Source organism: Neurospora crassa, linkage group VI, assembly GCF_000182925.2.
Source record: "Neurospora crassa OR74A linkage group VI, whole genome shotgun sequence".
NCBI lineage: Eukaryota > Fungi > Ascomycota > Sordariomycetes > Sordariales > Sordariaceae > Neurospora > Neurospora crassa.
The window spans coordinates 410,037-428,845 of record NC_026506.1 but is presented as its reverse complement, the minus strand read 5'-3'; the positions used below and the strand labels follow the sequence as shown (position 1 = coordinate 428,845).

Sequence of the window (18,809 nt, the reverse complement as noted above, 5' to 3'; positions counted from 1 at the left end):
TTGAAAGCAAGCGGCTCTGAGATATAGGACTCGGGGTTGCTGAAGCGGAGGGCTCAATAAAGTCCTACTAAACCTCAACGTCTGAACCGTCATGGTCTTCGGGAGAGGAGGTGTCGTCTCGAGTATGGCCTGTTTCTCTCAAGTACGAATAGCAACAAAATAGAGCACGAGTTGGTGGTCACGGCTCGGCTCGGCCCGGCTCTGCTCTACTTGGCTTGGTATGGCTCGATAGGTCTTGAGAGTCGATGCTGTGATGTGGGAAACAGCATATTTGGATCCCACGAGACGCTGTAAGGTCCGTAGGGGCTCGGTTGCCGACACGTTGTCGGCGGGTGGAGCGATCTGGGTGGTCGCGCTACTCTCGCTCCTGTAGAAGCTGTTGGTGTTAGTCCCGTGAGTTATGTATGGAATCTCAGGGTGAGCAGGCTCACTGTCGAGAGACAGGGTGGGTTGAGTTATTTGAGAATAGGTGGTGAATAAGGTAAATATCTCAGGGGTGAATTTATACACTCTTATGCCCTATACAACTCATCGCCTGAAAAGAATTGGATGGCGAAGGCAGAAGTCCAGACTCGCATTTTGCTAGTCATGTTTGGCCTCCTCACTTCCAACAGAGCCAGAAGCGTTGTCGGCGTCGTCTATTGTGGATGCTTTTTGTGCGTATATATGGGATGATGAGAAGGCGGTGTCACGGACATATGTTGGCCGGACCTATTCGTAGTTGGAGGATTTCATTCGTGAAGAAAGAGTGTCTTGATGGGTTAGGTGTGGTGACCTAGCTTTTGTCGGAGGTTTGGACTGCTTCTGACACGGTTCATGAACTAAGTGAAGCTGAATGAACATTGTCGCAAAGCCATGAATCAGGTTATCTGGCCAAGTAGCCCAGATGATGGAGTTGGGGGATCATTAGGTGGTTGGTCATCTGCCTTTTATACATACCCATTCTGGCCGCGAAGCATTAGTAGGGCATGGTCATTTCGTCGTCAGGGCATGACTGCTTCTCTCCCAGGCGACCATCGTCATCCAGCATTGCTGCCGCAAACAGAAGAAACAAGATGTAGAGGAGGGAAAGCCAGACTCATATCGAGCCAAGCAGTATCATTTGCCTTTGTATATATCCATCTTTGTAGTATGTTCAAATATCTTTTCCACACCAATTTTGGTCTCCATTGGAACCAGTTGATGGCCAACGCACCGGACACACCCGTTTCTCGCATATTTTTATCATCATTATCATCACCCTTCTCTTTGATATCCTGGCAGGCGTTCAACATTGTTCGTCCGGTGCTTTCTTTCACGCACCAGTATAACAATCACCATATGCCGTTCGTTGAGAGCGGAGGCTACACTAGGCACCAGACCTGTGTGACTGTCACCATCACACAGACTGTGCTCGTACGTAGCCCGGCGATGTACAATTTTCCTGTGACACATGTTGGGTCAGCTCGTGTTTGCCCTGATGTGGAAGGAAAGGCAGGGACCTACATCATGCCCACAAGCCCAACCTTTCCGTTGGGCACAGTGATCCCCGAGACTGAATCAGCAGCTCAGGGACCGCCTTCGTTTGTAGACTTGTTTGTTTGCTCGGACTTAAAGCTCCTTCTTGCTGGTACCGGCAGCCTTGGCCCTCTCGCGGTCGCGCTTGGCATAGATTTCGGCAGTGAAGGGGTTCTCGAATTGGATAGCGATTATGTACACAAAGAGAACCCAGGCAGTCAAAAGGAGACCAGCGGGCTTGCCGTAGAGAAGAGCGGTGCCGAGGAAGCTCATGGTGGAGCCGTAGTACATGGGAGCGCTGGTAACGTTGAAGGGGAAGCCGGTGACAATGCCATCCATCAGAATGCCAAAGTAGTCACCAAGGAAGGTTCCCGTGATACCCAGACGCATTGTAGAGGTGATGACGAGAAGGTTGCCGAGGGCAAGGAGGGCATAGGCGGCGTATTTGACATAGGTGCCCTCGAGGAGCGGGTGGGAGGGCTGGTCACGGAGAGCGCGTTCGTAGAGGAAGTCGCGGACAAGACCGAGGCCGAAGATGGTGACGGCCAGGAAGTAGCAGGCTACCTGGGCATTGCCGCCGAAAGCGCGCGTGAGGAACTTGGTGCGGTATTCTGTGGAGATGTGTTAGGAGGTCTTGTTATCGAGCGTTGGGTCGTTGAGCTGGTGGGGTTTGCGCGGACGCACCTCTGCGGGCAACGATGCTAGGGAGGGGTTAGCTGATGTCGCGATCAGGTCGAGGACACACGATACTCACTTCCAGAAGGTAGGGTTGAAGGCAATGGCAGCAGCAGAGACTGGCGCAATGTGGTTAGCAGGATGGACCGCGAACGGGAAATGACATGTGAATGTTGGTGGTGGAGTCGCATACTGGCGAGGCTTGTCTTGCTGTAGTCAACAAAGTTGAACAGGTCGGCGACACCTAGGGCGACGAGAGGCATGTTGGCGATGATTTGGCGACGATTTGGGCGAGAGGTGTTCGTGTGTTCGTTGGTGGTTGTGCTGTCAGGAGATCGAGAGGGAAAGGAAGGGAAAGTTGGAGGAGGAGGACAGACTTAAGTCGGTAACCTTTGACAAAATGTTGGGAGACCAAGCCTTCTCGGCATCATCCATGGAAAGCATCGGATACGCTGGCTTTGGAACTATCGAAGTTTCCATGGACAGACAAGTTCAGTTGAGTTTCACGTGTCAATTCTAGGGCAACAATGACGCTATCGCCCAACATTTCTCCAGCTTGCTGTGGAGCTCCCTCTAGGTACCCCCCGGTTGTTACACCTTAGTGACCGCTTTAGCGCAATATTGTGGGCCCGTCGCTTGCTGACAGCGCCCGTTGGCCTGTAAAAGCGCTCCAAACCCCGGCCATAGGGCCAATGGGATCCACTCTTTCGGAAGCTACCCCTCCTCGTCGCGATGGAGAAGAGCTCATTTCCACTTTGGTCCTTCGCCTGTTTCCTCATGAAACGCGATGCAACCATCACCACCAAGACGAGACCGGGATTCTTGAGACCACATTGCAGCTGGCTGCTTCATCAATTCTCCTGAGGTGTCTTTATCACCATGAGTGCTTCGTTCCATTCATGATTTCACTTCTTCTCATTCATTCATGACCTTTGACATCTGACCTCTCATCTTTCACCATGCCCCCCAAAGCAACAAAAAGGGGCAAGGCCTCCAAGGCCACCACCACCACCACCACCACCCCCGAAGAATCAGAACCAAAAACAACAGCAACATCCGCCCCTGACCTCTTCACCAAATCCAAGGAAGCCTACGAGCAAGAACTCAAAGACCTCGCCAAAAAGGCCCGCTCCCAAAAGGGCTACTGGGCCGGCCAGTTCGCCATCTACACCCACACCTTCATCCTGCTCGCTCTCATCGCCATCGCCTCCAACGTCTCCCAGCTCGTTCTCTCGCCCGTCTACGGCTCCATCCCCGCGGCGATATGGCACTCCAAGCTAGTCATGGCCGGCTGTTTCACCGGCTGGGCCTCCAACATCTTCTTGGATCGCGCTTTGCCCATTGAGCCAGTCGAGCTGCTGCCTCTGATCGCCATGTACATTCCGCCCGCTCAGTACCTCCTTTTCAAGGCCAGCGGCTACATGGGCGCTTACTATGGCCCATTGGTCACGGAGCTGTTGACGCTATTCCCCCTGATTACCGTCTCCTCGGCCTGTGTCGCGACAAACCTGGAGTATGCCGACTTTGGACCGCTGCCCAAAGCCATTGCTGAGGCGGTGCCTGGCCTGGGCTCCTTCGGCTTCTTCAAAGTGGCCGAGAAGTTGAGCGGCGACTTTATTGTGCAGAACATCGGCAAGAACTTTTACATGACCAGGATCGGACTGGAGGGCTTGCTGGCTGCTTCCTACACGACCATTGCGCCGTCCAAGTTCTTGTTGTTGGGGGTGCCCGCGTTGTTGCACACCACGCTTTTGAACCCGCATCTGGCCTCGCCTATGGCGCTTTCTAGGTTGAACAGCGGGCTGGAGAAGGAGGGATGGCATGTGCTGGACCGCCGCGACTCGATCACGGGATATATCTCGGTGGTGGACAGTTTGAATGATGGGTTCCGAGTGTTGAGGTGTGACCACAGTCTGCTTGGTGGCGAGTGGGTCAAGTTCAAGGACACTCCTCGGTTCAAGGGGAACCAGGTTGCTGAGCCTATCTATGGTGTCTTTGCCATGTTGGAGGCCGTGAGGTTGGTCCAAGTGCCTAACCCGGTTCCTGACAACGAGGCGAAGGCTTTGGTAATGTAAGTTCCCCCCGTTCTAGCATCTCGAGATGGAAAACTAAACATATTCCAGCGGCCTCGGCATCGGCACCACCCCCGCCGCCCTCGTTGCCCACGGCATCAACACCACCGTTGTTGAAATCGATCCTGTCGTCCACGAGTTCGCCTCCAAGTACTTCCAGCTTCCGTCCAACCACACCGCCGTCATCGAAGACGCCGTAAGCTACACCGACCGTCTCGTCAACGAAACTCAAGGTGTCGGTCAATATGAATACATCATCCACGACGTCTTTACCGGCGGCGCTGAGCCCGTCGCCCTCTTCACTTATGAATTCCTCCAAAACTTGCACTCCCTTCTCAAGCCAAACGGCGTCATCGCCATCGTACGTCACCCCTCCCCTCCTCTTTCTCTTCCTATAACCACAACTAACATCACAACGCAGAACTACGCAGGCGACTTCTCCCACCCCCCACCCCTCCTCATCACCAACACCATCCGCTCCGTCTTTGGTTCTTCCTCATGCCGCATCTTCCGCGAACACCCTCGCGACGAAGCCCAAGCCGCCGCCCACAACGGCCGCGATTTCACGAATATGGTCTTTTTCTGCACCAAGGTTTCTACTCCCACTCAGGGAATTACTTTCCGCAACCCAACCCCCCGTGACCTCCTCAACAGTCCCAGCCGCGAAGCCTTCCTTCTCCCCAAGTTTGAGGTGACAGACGACGATCTCCTCAGAGCTGTCAATGGCAGTGTAGAAGAGGCTAAGAAGCTGGGGATTTTGCGAAAGAATGAGACAGCGACGTTGGAAAAGTGGCAGACGGAAAGCGCGCTGGGCCATTGGGAGATTATGAGGGGGGTGTTGCCTGAGGTTGTGTGGGTTAATTGGTAGTTTTACCTGGGTAGATGGTTCTACTATGAGTATCAGAGGGGAAGGGTAGGGTGGTTAAAGGGACTCAATGAAGGAAAGGAGGAAAGAAAGAAAGATGGGATCGGGATGCATGGGATGGGCTGGGATGGGATGGGGAGAGGGGGGGGAGGGGGGGGGGAAGAGGGATGGGTTTCAATAAGGGGAGGGAAAAAGGAATGTGTGATTACCTAGATTTGTTAACCGTTGGATATACATACAGTGTGTCACGATTGTGTGTATTTAAGGGGCTTTCTGTTGGTATTTGTTTGTCTTCTTTTTTTTTTTTTTTTTTTTCTCTCCCTGGCTTTGAACTGAATTCTTGGATAGGTACCTCTACTTATTGTGTGTGTGAATCGGGCCTGTGGTTAATCGGGCATTAGGTATCTTTGTCCAAAGTTCGCTGAGCATGCAGTATCACACGATGATTGGCACAATGGAGGTGAGAGAATGCTTGAATTGGTTAGAGAGAAGAAGAAGAAGAAGAAAGAAAGAAAGAAAGAAAAGGAGAAAACGGGAGTTGATGAGACAATTGTTACCTGTATATGCATGGCTTGGGACTGAAACGTGTTTGGATCGAAATGCAGGAATTGTTATGGTAATGCATGCCACGGATGTCCGATAATCTTCCCCGGCCGTTACGAATTTTCTTTTTTTCTTGATCCCCAGGCTCCTATGTAGTAAAGAGCTTAGGTACCTAGGTACCTGTACTCACCTTCCCAGACAAGACAAACACACACGGCTGATAGCCAGGTCTATCAGGATGAAAGGTGCATACCTGTAGGTATGATGAGAATAGGAGACATGGGTTCGTATTAAGACTGACTGACTGCCCAGTGTGTGTGTTTACTTGACTATACCTACCTACTCTCCTTATGAATTCCTGAGTCAGGTCACCTAGCTAGGTAGGTAGATACGCCGTACCTACCTAGGCACAAAGTTCTGTTAACAATGCTTTTCGCTGCTCCCTCATCTCTTCATGTTGATTTCATACACATCGCCCAAACATTCACAAAACAACTCGAATATATGGTAGTGATTTATTTGATATAGAGAAATGGAGTGGAGATTAGTTAAAAAAAAAAGTCTACCTCTACCTCGAGATAGCTAAACTTTTTTAAAAAGATGAGCGACCCGCGCACAATCTTTTCTTCAGGCCTGATCCAAAGCGAGCCGCCGTACTCTGTCACAAGTCCCTGCGACGCCCCCATCAAACTGATAATGTCCAACTCACTCACTTCTTTCCCTCCTTATCATTCTCAAGCGGCGTGTTCAAGCCCAAGCGCTCGCGCGTCGAGTACTGCACAATGCCGCCATTGCGGTCCACCTCGGTGACGAGCTCCTTGCGGCTGGTGTCCACCAGGAGACGAATGAGATCCGGCCGCATGTAGTGTCCAGCAAAGTCAGCCAGCGCCTTGGTCAAGTGGCACTCGTTGAGGTCGATCTGTACAAAGATATTAATGTTAGTAATCTCTCTTTTCTTTGCTTACCTATCAAAACGAAACAACTGATGGAATGGACTGGAGTGGAAATGAATGAGAAAACGTACATCGACAAACAACAATCCGTCAAAGTCCTTGTCCGGCCTGACGACAAGAGAGCCGTCCGGCCTGTAAATGCGCGCATGGCCGTTATACGTCGACGGGTCCGTCTCGGGCTCGACTCCCTCGGGCGTGTTCTTCTTGAGGCCCTCCACGCTCAACCGCTGGAAGGGCGCCAGCGTCCAGGTACCCGTCTCAATGGCATAGGCAGGCGTCACGAGGTCGGACGCCGGGTCGGCCACGTTGGTCGCCGGGTCGGGGTACTTGAGCGTCTCCTTGCCGGGATAGATGGGCCACGCGGCGATGTGGATCTGCTCGCCCATCGAGACGTTGAGCGACTTGAGGAAGGGGTTCATGTTCTCCCAGCAGTTGAGCTGACCGAGGCGGCCGAGCTCGGTCGGGGTGACCGACATGAAGGTGTCACCGGCGCCGTCGCCGTAGACGAGCTTCTCGACGTGGGTGGGCTTGATCTTGCGACGGTGGTTGATGACCTCGCCAGTGGGATCGATCAGAGCTTGCGCCAGGTAAAGGGTGGCGTGGTCGATTTCGGCGAAGCCGAGCGAGACATAACTGTGCAAGTGCTGTGTTAGCACTCAATCATCCGAGGTTGGGGCTGGTGACCGGATCACACATACATCTGGTTGTCCCTAGCAGCCCTTCTGATGCGACGGAACTCGTCCGAGTCAACGGCCATGGCGTTCTCGCGGTACTTCTTCAGCATAGGCAGCGACTGCTGGTAGGTGACCTTCCACATCCAGTATGGATAGCCGGGGATCCAGACTTCGGGAAAGGCGACGAGCTTGCAGCCGGCCTGACCCGCTTCGTTAATGAAGTCGATCGTCTTGCGAACGCCTCCCTCGAGATCGAACCAGCAGGGCTCGGAAGTAACCTATTTTGGCGTCAGAATAGATAGTCGACTGAGGCATTCTTGCTTTGACATACCGCTGCGGCCTTGTACTTGGTAAGGACCATGTTGGGCGATTGATGGAGTTGGATTGACGGAATGGTTGTTGTTGGTGAGTGAGGACTTGAGGATGTGTGCTCGATGATGATTGAATCTCCTGAGGAATCGCGCTCCTTTATATACCCGGATGGTATGTCTGTGTTGCCCGGCTCATCCATCATGACACAGTTTCAGTGGGTCGCGTTCGTAGAGTGAATTCCTGTTCGTATTGCACAGACACACACACCGAGGGGCCGGAGCTGATTCGGAATGTTCGAGTAGTTTGTCTGACGTTTTCTTCGCTTGTTATAGACCCGTCTAGACATAACCCCCGTACTCCGGATGTTCCCGAGCTGTGGATGAGGTGAGGCCCAAAAACGTTGAGAGTTGGGAATGGCATCATTCGGATAGCAGCTGCACTTGGCACACCGGCAGAGTCCTCAATTGGCCGACCGCTCAGATTCTTTCCTTCACCTGGTTGTGGCGAGTGTCCGACCGCACCCGATATTTGAAACGCTCCCCGGCCTCCCCCCGGCTCCGCACCGGCCCCACCCCGACAGCCTCCGAGTGCCCAGCCGGCACAATCTGCTTCTCACGAGCTTTGCAAACCCGCCTTTGGGTATCACCGTTGCATAGAGCCGGAGGCCTGGGAAGGTAACTGTCCGTTGGGGACAGGTTGTCGCTACAGTCAGAGCATCAAGGTGCACAGACCTTCACAACTCGCCATGGCATCGATCCAAGCGCCAAGCAAGCACCTCTCCATTGACTCAGTAGTAGCAACCCATTGGCTCACCTTGAACATAGGACGAGAGCCGTCTGATCGTTTTTCCTTTGTGCAATGAAATGCCTTTCTCAAGTCCTTGCTATGTTGGTAGTTGCTCTGTTGGTAGGATGACTGAGAGATGGAGCCAGGCATGCCCGCCTTTCTAAAAAGCAGAAAGCTCCTCTATTCCTGTCTACAAAAAGAGGCAAACCATTGAAAGAATAAAGATGATGTACTTTGAACTAAGTGATCCTCTAATTCCTTGTCCCAAACAAAGGTCGGCCTGTTCTTCCCTGCAAAGGAACCCCATGTACAAGTAACCTCTGCTCGATTACTTCGATCTTGCCCTCGTCATATTCTCTGTTTGGGTAGCATTGCGACGACGAGCACGACCCACAAGAAGAATCAATACCGGATGTCTTGTTGGGAACCTCCTTCTCAATATCTGGGTTCGAGACCGTCAAATTATCGTGGATGTATGTGGCAATATCCTTGTAAAATCCCGTCCTGGTTTCTATCACAAACTCCTGATATTTTGCCAAAGTAATGTGTGAATAATGGCCGCTCGATAGTCTTCAGAAATCCAAACGTTAGTCCCGGAACTAAGTTGAGTGATAGTTGTTCGAAAAGTTCTATGTGTAGAACCTGCAAGTTCCTGCATTCAACCAAGGGACCGGTGAAATTGAGGAGTAGTGGCGGGCTTTCCCGAACTTGCATCTCGGAAGGAAGCAATTCCGTCAGTCCAAACTCGCGCCACTTTCATCTTTGGTGGAGTCGGGTTTTCTGGTGGAAAAGGGGAAGAAAGCGCGGATATGTCGGCTCCTCTTTGTTGACATGTTCGCACATCAAAGAGCGTAGCATGCCGAGGAGTGTCTTTTCCAAGGAATCGCCCTGAGCGTGGTAGAAGTGGGTAACAATGGTACGGCCCTTGGAGTGCCAACTGGCAGTGTCTCCAAATACCTTTATGCCTCATCAGCGCCGATTTTGCGGTTCATGGATGGCCTTTGGTCTGATAATTTCGTTGTGTTTTGGCAGCTCGTATAGTAGAAAAGAGCCCGTTGAGGAAGTAAGGCATTGACAGAACGGAATCATGAGGTGGATAATATTATCCAACTGTTTGGCAAATCGAAAGTCCAAAGGTGTAGTGTCGCCAAACCTTTGGTACCTTACCCAGAAGACTGATTCCCAACCAAAGTCCATCTCAAAGCTGCGCGACGTCCATGGCGGACATGCCAACGAAATGTGCACATTAATCGCAGGTGTATCCTTCGATGCTCAATGAGCACTAACGGTTGATGCTCATAGTCGAGTGTGGCTTGGCTACCATTCACTTGCGTCATTGGAAGGTAGTATGACGATAACCTCCAAGGAAAAATGGATGCACCCCAAACTGCAAGTGAGATGCCACTCACCCAAATTGAAGTCAATGTTCCTTCGAAAAAGGTCCTAATTAAATGGGGCCATTAGGAAGACTCGACAGAATGGCTGCGTATCGAAGATTGGGGGATTGTCTGGGTTGTATGCCCTCCATATTTCCCATCATGGTGGGCGGAAGTATCGAAGACCACCAATTCGACGACGCGAATGGCACAATGCACACGCTTGGAGCAAAGATTGACAGAGCTGGGTTTTAGCCTAAGGACCTCTGTCAACCTTGGCCATTGCCTTTCTCTACCATCCCGAGTAAACGTTAGAATCGCAAGCTCCGTCTCTGGTTCTCGGGTTATCTTTGCAAGTTGACACAGTGTTATTCGTCTCGGATAGGCGTATTCCATGTCAACATTTGCCCACATGAATCTCTCACATGACACTTCTCGGTACCCTGTCGCTCACCGCTGCGGTCGGAATGCTAAGGACCCCACAACAATGGAAGTACCACTACCCGGCGACCATGCCGAATACCACGTGGGGCGTATAGGGCGGCATCTCGTCGTGAGGGCCGGGTGTCCCCGCATCGGGATCGACTGGAACCAGCCGCCGGCCCACCACGGCTCTCGGGCCGACATGCGCCGCTCATATTTCAACACCAAGCATGTCCCGGTAGTCGGCATATCTGGTAGGGCGCCCGGTTAGGTATAATCCGGATTTGGTCCGGATTTGCAGGAACCAATCGTCTTGGGCAACGTCGTCGTTGTTGGCGTCCCCCAATACGGATGTCTGGGGGTGTGACTTATTACGAGCTTGGCGCGTGGTAGGGCAGTGAAGAAATAAATGACTGTCGAGGGACATACGCTTCCATCCGTTTACTGCTCTTCTCACCGCGGGGAACAATTTGCGAAGCGCGCATATGCTGATGGCAGGAAACAGCATTCCGCAGTACCTGCATGAGATGCGCGTGGGCTTGAATTGTCAAGCACAAAGAAGGTTGAATTTCAAGTGAGGCACAACTTCATCTGTCCTGAGATGACAGTGGCTGGCGTGATAAGCGACTAACAAGGGTTGGTGAACCGGGAATTGAAATTCGCGACTATGCGGACTTACACAAGGAGAAGGAGTGGCAGGAATATGCTGCGGCAATCGCGGCGGCATTCGCAGAGGGGCTCATTTTAGCGCCCCTGTCAGATGAAAAAATATACGGTCGGCGGATTCATCTGCTTCCGGAAACAGTAGTGGCAACCCTCCGTGTATAAATTGATGGGAGTCGGATTGGTGAACTCGAAGACAGGGTCGAAGGATTAAGAAAAACACCAATGCCGCCGGCAACAGATAAGATATGGCATCCGGGCATGCCTTCCCGGAAGGGTCTACGAGGTCCTATCAGGGGAAGATGATGTCAGTCGGGTGTCGGGGGTTCAAGACTGTCGAATAAACATACCTCCACCGAGTGGTGTCAAAAGTTCAGATACATGAAACTATGTCACCATATTGATCAGAACTCCATCCATAAACGTCATACTGTGACGTCCATGCTAATCATCAGTAATGTTCACCGGCATTGGCTCATTGGTAAGCCGACTGGTGAATCCGGACGATCGTAGCAGACCCAAATCCCGCGAATTTGATTGCTCGATGCTCATCATCAGATAAGCCGCCGACCTCTTGTTTAAATCTCTTCTAAAAGGTGTTTTGCAAAGCGTGATAGTTTTCGTACTGCGTTCACCCGTTGCGCAAACGAAGCTTCCCAGTCAAACCCCCAAGTGAATGTAGATTCGGGACGAATGAAGACAATTTAGCTTCCGCCCAGTCAATATCGTCGACAAGGTGACAGATGTCTTCGTCGACTTTGATGTTGCAAGAGCCTAAGCCTCGATGGAGGAAGGAGGAACCTAGGAAGAGATAGGATGTCGTTTATTGCGTGGATGCAGGTCTGTATGATGGGTCGTGATCGAGAAGGGATCGCATTGTTCAGGAGTTCGAGGTTGATATTCGGTAGGGGTAAGGTAGGTGAAACTGCAAACCTTGAGTTAGTATCACGGCTAGATCGACTTCAGCAGCTGGAGGTCTACGGGAGGATGTGTTCCTGTTTGCAAATGTCTCCAGATGTCGCAGACTGGGACAACCCCTCCACCGACAACAAACCAACTCGGTTGTTTTTGCGTCGCAGGCTTCACGGCTGGCAGAAGTCTTGGTTGGTGAAGAAATCATGGGTTTCGGAATTGACGAGATAGTGCCTTGTCACTCTAAGAATGAAGGTAGCGTTGGTAATATCGGGTGGTTTCTCCGTGGCGTCGGTGTTGTGGCTGGGTGTGAATGACGGAGAAGATGATGGTGAAGACTGGGAAGGAGAAAGGTAAAATGAGTGGTGCTGGACGCGGGGAATGGCATGTGTCACACCTACTTATGTTTCCATGCCGATGTCGGTAGTTGTCTGTTTGTCATCGAATGATGTTTGATGATAGTGCCTTCCGTGACCTGTTTGACGCAAGAGAATTGAGCCCTCCCAAAAAAATGCACTTTCCATTGCTCCGGCAATCTGTATACACTATTCTTTGGTTGCTGTCATTCAAGTTGCCACTGCAACCACCTTCAGTTGATGAGTCGTTCCTTTTTCCTTTTTCCTACCACCAGGAAATTTCCCATCAAGAGGCCGTTGACTTCCTAACAATAACCTCCCCATTGACAATCCCCAACGTCGCATCTCCCCTCTCCATCCACTCCCGCCACCCCTTCACCATCTCCTCTATGCTTTCCTCCGTCGTCAACCCCGACTCAATCCCTCGTTGCCTCATCTGCCCCGTCCTCAGCCTCTCAATCATCGCCTCCCCCCACGCCTTTCTATCCCCCGGCTCACTGTAACACCACGTCCCGAACCCAGCCTCGATATCCTTTCGGTCAACCCCAGCTTCCAGTATCCACGACACCAACTTCCTCCCGCCCTTATCCTGCCCACCATTCGCCAACATGACATTGACCATCAACTCATGAAACTTTAGTAGGGACGGAAGTTCAGGCCAGAAACACCACATGTGCATATCCGACTCGCGGAAAGAAATCAGTCCGCCCGGTTTGCAAACCCTGAGCATCTCCTTGACTGCGGCAACGGGGTCGTCAAGATGGCAGAGTACCTGGTGGGCATGGACAATGTCGAACTCGTTGTCGGAAAATGGCAATTCGTAAACGGATTCCTTCTGGAAGGAAATGTTCTCCGGGACTGAAAGGCCTTGCGAGATGGCGTGCTCCTTGGCTCGCTCGAGAACGTCGTCGGCAATGTCGGTTGCGAGGACGTGGCCGGAGGGAAGAAGGTGTTGGGCAAGAGAGGCCGAGATGGTGCCGGGCCCGCAGCCGATGTCGAGGAGTTTGAGATTGGGGTTGGAGGAGAGGGCCTTTGGGAGATGCGGGAGGAGGTGAGGGGCGCTGTTGGCGGCGGTGCGCCATTCGTGGTGTTTGGTATGGGAGGGCGCGTGGCCGATGACGTAGGGAGTGTGTTGGGTGGTCATTTTGGGTATGTTAATTCTCTTTGTGTGGTATGTAAATGTCCCGTCGTTGTGAAATCGTGCAGTGTCCTGAGATCGGGGGTCTTGTTGATTTAAGTCCGTAAGTTCGGAGCCGAAGCGGAAGGGTGATGTCACTAGCTGCTTCTAAAAATAGCAACGACGGATGCCACCGGCTGCAATATCCCCGTAATGTCCTTTTTTATCCGCGACATGGCCGTTCAACATCGTCACCGCCTCCTCCAACCCCTTAAAGATGCCATAACTGGCAAGCGAATCCCTCAACAATTGCCTAATACGAGTTTCTAACGTCCTTCCTTACCTGTCGGGAGCCACGCATACGTTATCCAAAATTGGCCTGATCATCCATACCGCCTTCTTTCGAGTACCCAACGAGCTCGTATATTCAACCGCTTGGGCGATCGTCATTAAATATCCCATCAACTCTTGAGCAAGCGGAGAGGACTAGCTTCCATTGCTTCGCGCTGGACTTACCTGGCGCGAGTGGCGGCGTAGGCGAAGAGAGTGGTCTGGAAGGAGGTGAGAAGAGGCGAGAGGTGAGGGAGGTAGGGGTTGGATGGATTCCTTTGCAGATGGTGAGGTGAGATGAGGTCGACAGTTTGGGTTCGGGTTCTGTTTGCCGGCACTTAGAAGGGTGCGGAATCCGTGTGGCGGTCCGTCATGGTGCTGTTGGTTGGTGTTATGGTGGATTGATTGTTGTTGTTCGGAAAAAGATGTGCGGAAAAGGAAAAGGGTTGAAGGTGAGTTAAATGCTGGACTTCCGGACTTGGGTCCGTCCCATATAAAACCCGCCTGGAAGCCATGCAAACTTTCCTCTTTGCAGATGAGGGAAGGCGTCGAGGAAACTTCCTGTGGAGCGTTTAAACGGAGGGTATGGAAAGAACTCAGGAACCAGGTGAAAGTTTGGGGTTTCCGGAGACGGTGTAACTAAACGTTACTAGCTGCCCCAAGCAACCACCTTGATGCCTATCATGGGATTACTTGTGAGAGAGCTGGCTGGCTTTCGTAACCAGCTTCGGCCATGGGGAGGTAGGTAGCTCGGGAGATGGCTTGTCGAAGAAAGACTTGTTTTCGTGGGCTTCAAGAAGTTCGCGATTGGGTGTGAGTCTGATGGTGATCTTGAAACTGATTAACCACTGTGGCTCGGTCAGTATTTGAGCCTACTTCAAGTGGGCTTTGGTCGATCACATATACTTACACGACGAATGGCGCCAAAAACTTTCTGGTGCATAGGTAGGAAAGGAGAAGGGAAAATGACATTCACAGTGACTTTCGTCATGTTACTAAATATCGACCCGAGGAGACTTGCAGCGACTTCATTTGAAGGGGGAATGGTATCGCGAAAAAGGGGGGCGAGAGGGAAGAGGAAAAGAAACAAACAGCCTGAAAGTCTAATCCAGATTCGCAAGCTTCTTCATCCGAGTTCTTTCGGTTCATCATCGAAATTCAATCTTTCCTTTATAGGTACCCCAGGAGATATATGTGAGGGAGGATGCTACCTCCAGGCTTTTGCCTTCGAAGCTTCTGTTCTCGCTGGTATTGTGGACATCAAAGCCTGACTTTCATGGGTGTGGCGTGTGCCAAAGAAGTACTGGCGTCCAGAAGAAGAATCAGCAAGCGTCAGCATTCACGCACAGCGAACTCCCGAGAAGTCTGAGAATTCCCGTGATACTTTGAACCCAAACCCTCAAAGTATTTCAGCCTCGTTTGGCTTTGGCTCATTTGAGAAAGATGAGGGCGAGATTCCTGGATCATGGGTTATTTGTTCCGTCACATCGCAGTCAGGCTGAGCCACGTCACCCCTCACGCATGCCAAGACTTTTCGATAAATGGTGGTCATCCGCCTCAACTCGGGCTGGATGCCCACAATCCAATGACAGTTACAGGATTTGATAACTACTTAGATACCTGTTTGTCAGTATCGAGAGCGAGGCATAATTGTGGTTGTCTAGCGATGAAAGTAAGTAGGGAAGGCAGGGCTGACGGGTTCGTTGGGCTGAGGGCTGAGTCTCGACAGGCAAGTGTCGCAAATGTAAAGGTTGCTGTGGGCAGGCGCAAGTGCAGGCAGTGAGGTCCACATCACGCGGAGGTCTTCGACCAGATACGTTCCTTCCTCATGAACATTTTCTCGTCATTTGGGGCTCTCCTTCAATCTTGTTCTTGGTATATTCATTATCTAACAATCGGAAGGAAGCAACGAATGCGCTTGCACGGACGGCAAAAGACCGAATTTTCTTCCATTTGCTGTCTGCAAACCCATTTTATCGGACGCAGGGACATCGACGGCAACGGCTACTCCAATCCGGACAACTCACTTCCCAGTCCAAGAAACAGTCAGACGTCGCCAACAATGTTCACCTACAGCCCTCTGAACCGCGAAAAGCGCGAGACTCGTGTCTTCCGATTCACTCCTCCCCGCCACTCAGGCTCCGACCGCATCACTCTTGAACTTCGCCATGCCTCTCTTGACGATGACGCCCTCCAATATCGGGCGCTGTCATACGTATGGGGAGATTCCAAAAACAAAGAGGATATCGAGGTCAACGGCAAACTGTTTTCTGTCGGCGAGAATCTGCATGCTCTGCTGCAAATGCTTCAGCACCACGGCGTGGAATCTTGGCTCTGGGCCAACGCCATATGTATCCACCAATCCGACGATGATGAAAAGAGTTGGCATGTCCAGAGCATGTGTGACATCTTCAAGAACGCCGAGTTTGTCTATTCTTGGCTGGGCCTTGGCTCCGACGCAACCGATGTTGCTATGGAATTCTTTTCGGACTGGGGCCCTCGTGCACTAAAGGTTGGTGTGATGGAGGAGCTGTGGCCTATACATCTCCCCACGGATGCACCATTAGAGTCTTGTCTGGACGTCGCAGAATTCAATTATCTTGCCAAAATCAGACACTACTTTCTCCCGGAGCCGGCATTTGAGAAGGCAAGCACGGTTGTGGATGCTTCGAGCACGAGTGATAAGTGGTATAATTTGGCGAAGTTTCTCTGCGACTTGCTTCATGTTGAAGGGCTACGCGGGACCCGTGGGAAGTCCGTCTTGAGTGATCTAGAAACTGGTATTATTCACCTATTGACAAATGAGTACTGGCACCGGATATGGATAGTCCAGGAGGTGGCCTTGGCTCGGGAAGTCCTTCTTATGTGCGGAGACAAGTTCACACCGATTTCATACTTCGAAGCGGTACTAGAAGCCCTCTGGAAATTCTGTGGTGAACCTCCTATGATCTTTTCCGATTTGCCACTGCAGCGCGGCTTCTGTGAGCGGTTCCCTTCTCATCTTTACCCAAACAAGGCTTTGATCATTCGTCAGTTACTCTGCCGCAAAATGAAAGTGAGCTTGGGCATCATTCTTGTGGCTTTCTCCGACGAAACCGAGCGTCCATGGTATCGCGCGACTGACCCACGCGATATCGTCTACGGTATACTCGGCCTCCTTTCCAACGATGACCGTCGTCCGTTTGGTCATGTTGACTACAAAAATACTACATGGGTTGATCTGTTTACTCAGGCCACGCGATCTTTGATTGAGGCGTCGTTGATTACAAGGGTTCACGACGATATACAGTATAAACTCGAATATTGTCTGCCCCGACCAAGAGACCAGCCAAGCGAGTTACCAAGCTGGGTACCCGACTGGCGGGACGTAGGTGTGAATGGGCTACCGCAAAGCTTAACAACTCGCCCTTTCACAATCACCGACCCCATTTTCAAACACGTCGACGCATGCTATGGCGGCAGGAAGGGCTCCTACCCGACATTCTTTGGACATGGGAACCCATCAGCCATCCGATTGCGCGGATATTTCGTTGATTTTGTCACCGATGTAATGCAGTATGACTACCAAGCTGAAAATACTCTTGGAAAGGATCGAGCAAGTGACTGGCTGGCACACATTCGTGATTTTACCCAGTTGCCGGAAAGCTCCGATATACAAGATATGGCAGGAGAAGACTATGTCTGGCGCTTGGTGATTCGTTGCCACAACAAATATTTTCTCAGAGGATGGCTGGGGGATGACGGGTTGCCGAGCAGTCCAGAGGCTGCTTGTTTTATCCGCAGGCTCATGCGCCAGGACTACTCGGATCCTCAGACAGTTCCATATACCCTTCTTAAGTCCATACGAAGAATCGAAGAGTCGAAGGCAGTATCTAGTACCAGGAGCTCGAAACACATGAATGATGATACCGCCCGTGATGCGACTATAGTTGTCGATGGGAAGGCGCAGACCAAAAGCAAGTCGGTTGATCCCGAACGTCTACCGGGTAGCAATGGCATCAGCGCAAGAGATCTGAGATTTTTCATGGACTCAACAATAAGACAGTTATTTTGCCAAGCGAGATCAAGAAATTCCACGTTATTCAAAACCCTTAAAGGAATGCTGGGCATCGGAATTGGGGATGTTAGACCTGGAGACATGGTGGTAATTCTGCAGAATGCACACACACCCTTTATCCTGCGTCCGAGACCGCAAAACGGGGATGAAGTTGCGGCCGACCGCCTAGACAGTGGAAGTACCTTCACCTTGGGAGGAGAGGCATGGGTGCACGGTATTATGTTTGGGGAGTTCATGAAGACTGACCCAAAGGAGGAGGTTTTTGACATCTATTGATGCATACCGGCATATTTCGTTTTATTTCTTTACTCTTGAGTATCACACTATCCTTTTACTACCAATATATCAGCACTATGTGGTACGAACTTCACGTTTTTTGCTTTACAGTTCCAATGCGCCAAACAACAAAATGTTAGTAACGAAAGAACCGGGACAGAAAATGTCAGATTGAAGGGAGGGTTCTCGAAAAGAACCCAGATTTCATCAAGTAAGTCAATGAGTCGGCCGTCGTCGTGAAACACCTTCAGAGTCGTAGGCGCCATATCTCGATCTCCAAAAGCAAAGCCCAAGTTTTCAGTTCCACTTGGTCACGATGAAGGGTATCACGTGCCTTCCGTCAGGTCTGTACAAGCAGATATCTGCCTATCGATAAGACACAACAGGACATCCCACACGTCCTTCATGCCTGCCGCTGTTCGTTCAGCATCGATCGTACCTGCATTTCCATGACAGCAAATACCCTCTTCGCATTTCACTGTGTTCCTACTCCAATTTTCTTCGTCTTTTCTTAGTCCGCACTTCTTTGTTCAGTTTCCGTTCAACAGCCAGTCGCTGTTGCCATACGCACAACACTAGCCATCGTCACCATTTCCGACAATCGTCATTTCACCATTCTTTCATTTACAATACAGGCAAGAACACACGGCTTGAAACTTTGAAAGGTGCCGGTAGTGGCTGTGATCATCCACCCTTTCCCCAGTTGGGTAGTAACTGCCCGGTTTCTGGGGTTATCGGGTGTACGGAGGGTGTGGGGGGTGGGAGTGTCCATGCCAGTGAGTGCATGCGTTGGATGTAGGGATATCGGGATGGGAGAGACGCGGAGAGAGGAGAGTGGGAGCGTGGAAGGTGACAGGCGGGATTCCATGAAATGACGGCGGCTTGTTAGGCTGACGATGCACTCTCATTCTCATCAATCACG

At 51.4% G+C, this 18,809-nt stretch overlaps 6 protein-coding genes across 6 annotated transcripts; 2 read left to right on the top strand and 4 right to left on the bottom strand.

Moving 5' to 3' along the window:
* Window positions 1–138: 138 nt before the first annotated feature.
* NCU04700 (hypothetical protein) lies at window positions 139–590 on the bottom strand (the record flags this gene model as incomplete). The annotated part of the gene is made up of 2 exons (XM_955070.1): window positions 139–367; window positions 526–590. The coding sequence occupies 2 exons, from the start codon at window positions 588–590 to the stop codon at window positions 139–141; spliced, it is 294 nt and encodes a 97-aa protein (XP_960163.1).
* A 233-nt stretch (window positions 591–823) lies between these two features.
* NCU04699 (methylene-fatty-acyl-phospholipid synthase) lies at window positions 824–2,619 on the bottom strand. Its single transcript, XM_955069.2, has 5 exons — window positions 2,366–2,619; window positions 2,252–2,291; window positions 2,182–2,198; window positions 1,486–2,108; window positions 824–1,423 (listed from the first exon to the last, which is right to left on the bottom strand). Exons 1-4 carry the CDS (start codon window positions 2,433–2,435, stop codon window positions 1,591–1,593), a joined length of 645 nt encoding a protein of 214 aa, XP_960162.1. The 5' UTR covers window positions 2,436–2,619; the 3' UTR covers window positions 824–1,423; window positions 1,486–1,590.
* A 335-nt stretch (window positions 2,620–2,954) lies between these two features.
* NCU04698 (spermine/spermidine synthase) lies at window positions 2,955–5,273 on the top strand. The gene is made up of 3 exons (XM_955068.2): window positions 2,955–4,243; window positions 4,296–4,605; window positions 4,666–5,273. Exons 1-3 carry the CDS (start codon window positions 3,132–3,134, stop codon window positions 5,110–5,112), a joined length of 1,869 nt encoding a protein of 622 aa, XP_960161.1. The 5' UTR covers window positions 2,955–3,131; the 3' UTR covers window positions 5,113–5,273.
* An 876-nt stretch (window positions 5,274–6,149) lies between these two features.
* NCU04697 (cyanide hydratase) lies at window positions 6,150–7,696 on the bottom strand. Its single transcript, XM_955067.3, has 4 exons — window positions 7,611–7,696; window positions 7,304–7,557; window positions 6,677–7,238; window positions 6,150–6,571 (listed from the first exon to the last, which is right to left on the bottom strand). The coding sequence occupies exons 1-4, from the start codon at window positions 7,638–7,640 to the stop codon at window positions 6,362–6,364; spliced, it is 1,056 nt and encodes a 351-aa protein (XP_960160.2). The 5' UTR covers window positions 7,641–7,696; the 3' UTR covers window positions 6,150–6,361.
* Window positions 7,697–12,249: 4,553 nt separating this feature from the next.
* Window positions 12,250–13,289, bottom strand: NCU04695 (methyltransferase-UbiE family protein). The gene has a single exon (XM_955065.2). The coding sequence runs from the start codon at window positions 13,249–13,251 to the stop codon at window positions 12,394–12,396; it is 858 nt and encodes a 285-aa protein (XP_960158.1). The 5' UTR covers window positions 13,252–13,289; the 3' UTR covers window positions 12,250–12,393.
* A 2,327-nt stretch (window positions 13,290–15,616) lies between these two features.
* Window positions 15,617–17,887, top strand: NCU04694 (hypothetical protein; the record flags this gene model as incomplete). The annotated part of the gene is made up of 1 exon (XM_955064.2): window positions 15,617–17,887. The coding sequence occupies one exon, from the start codon at window positions 15,617–15,619 to the stop codon at window positions 17,885–17,887; it is 2,271 nt and encodes a 756-aa protein (XP_960157.2).
* Between the last annotated feature and the right edge of the window lie 922 nt (window positions 17,888–18,809).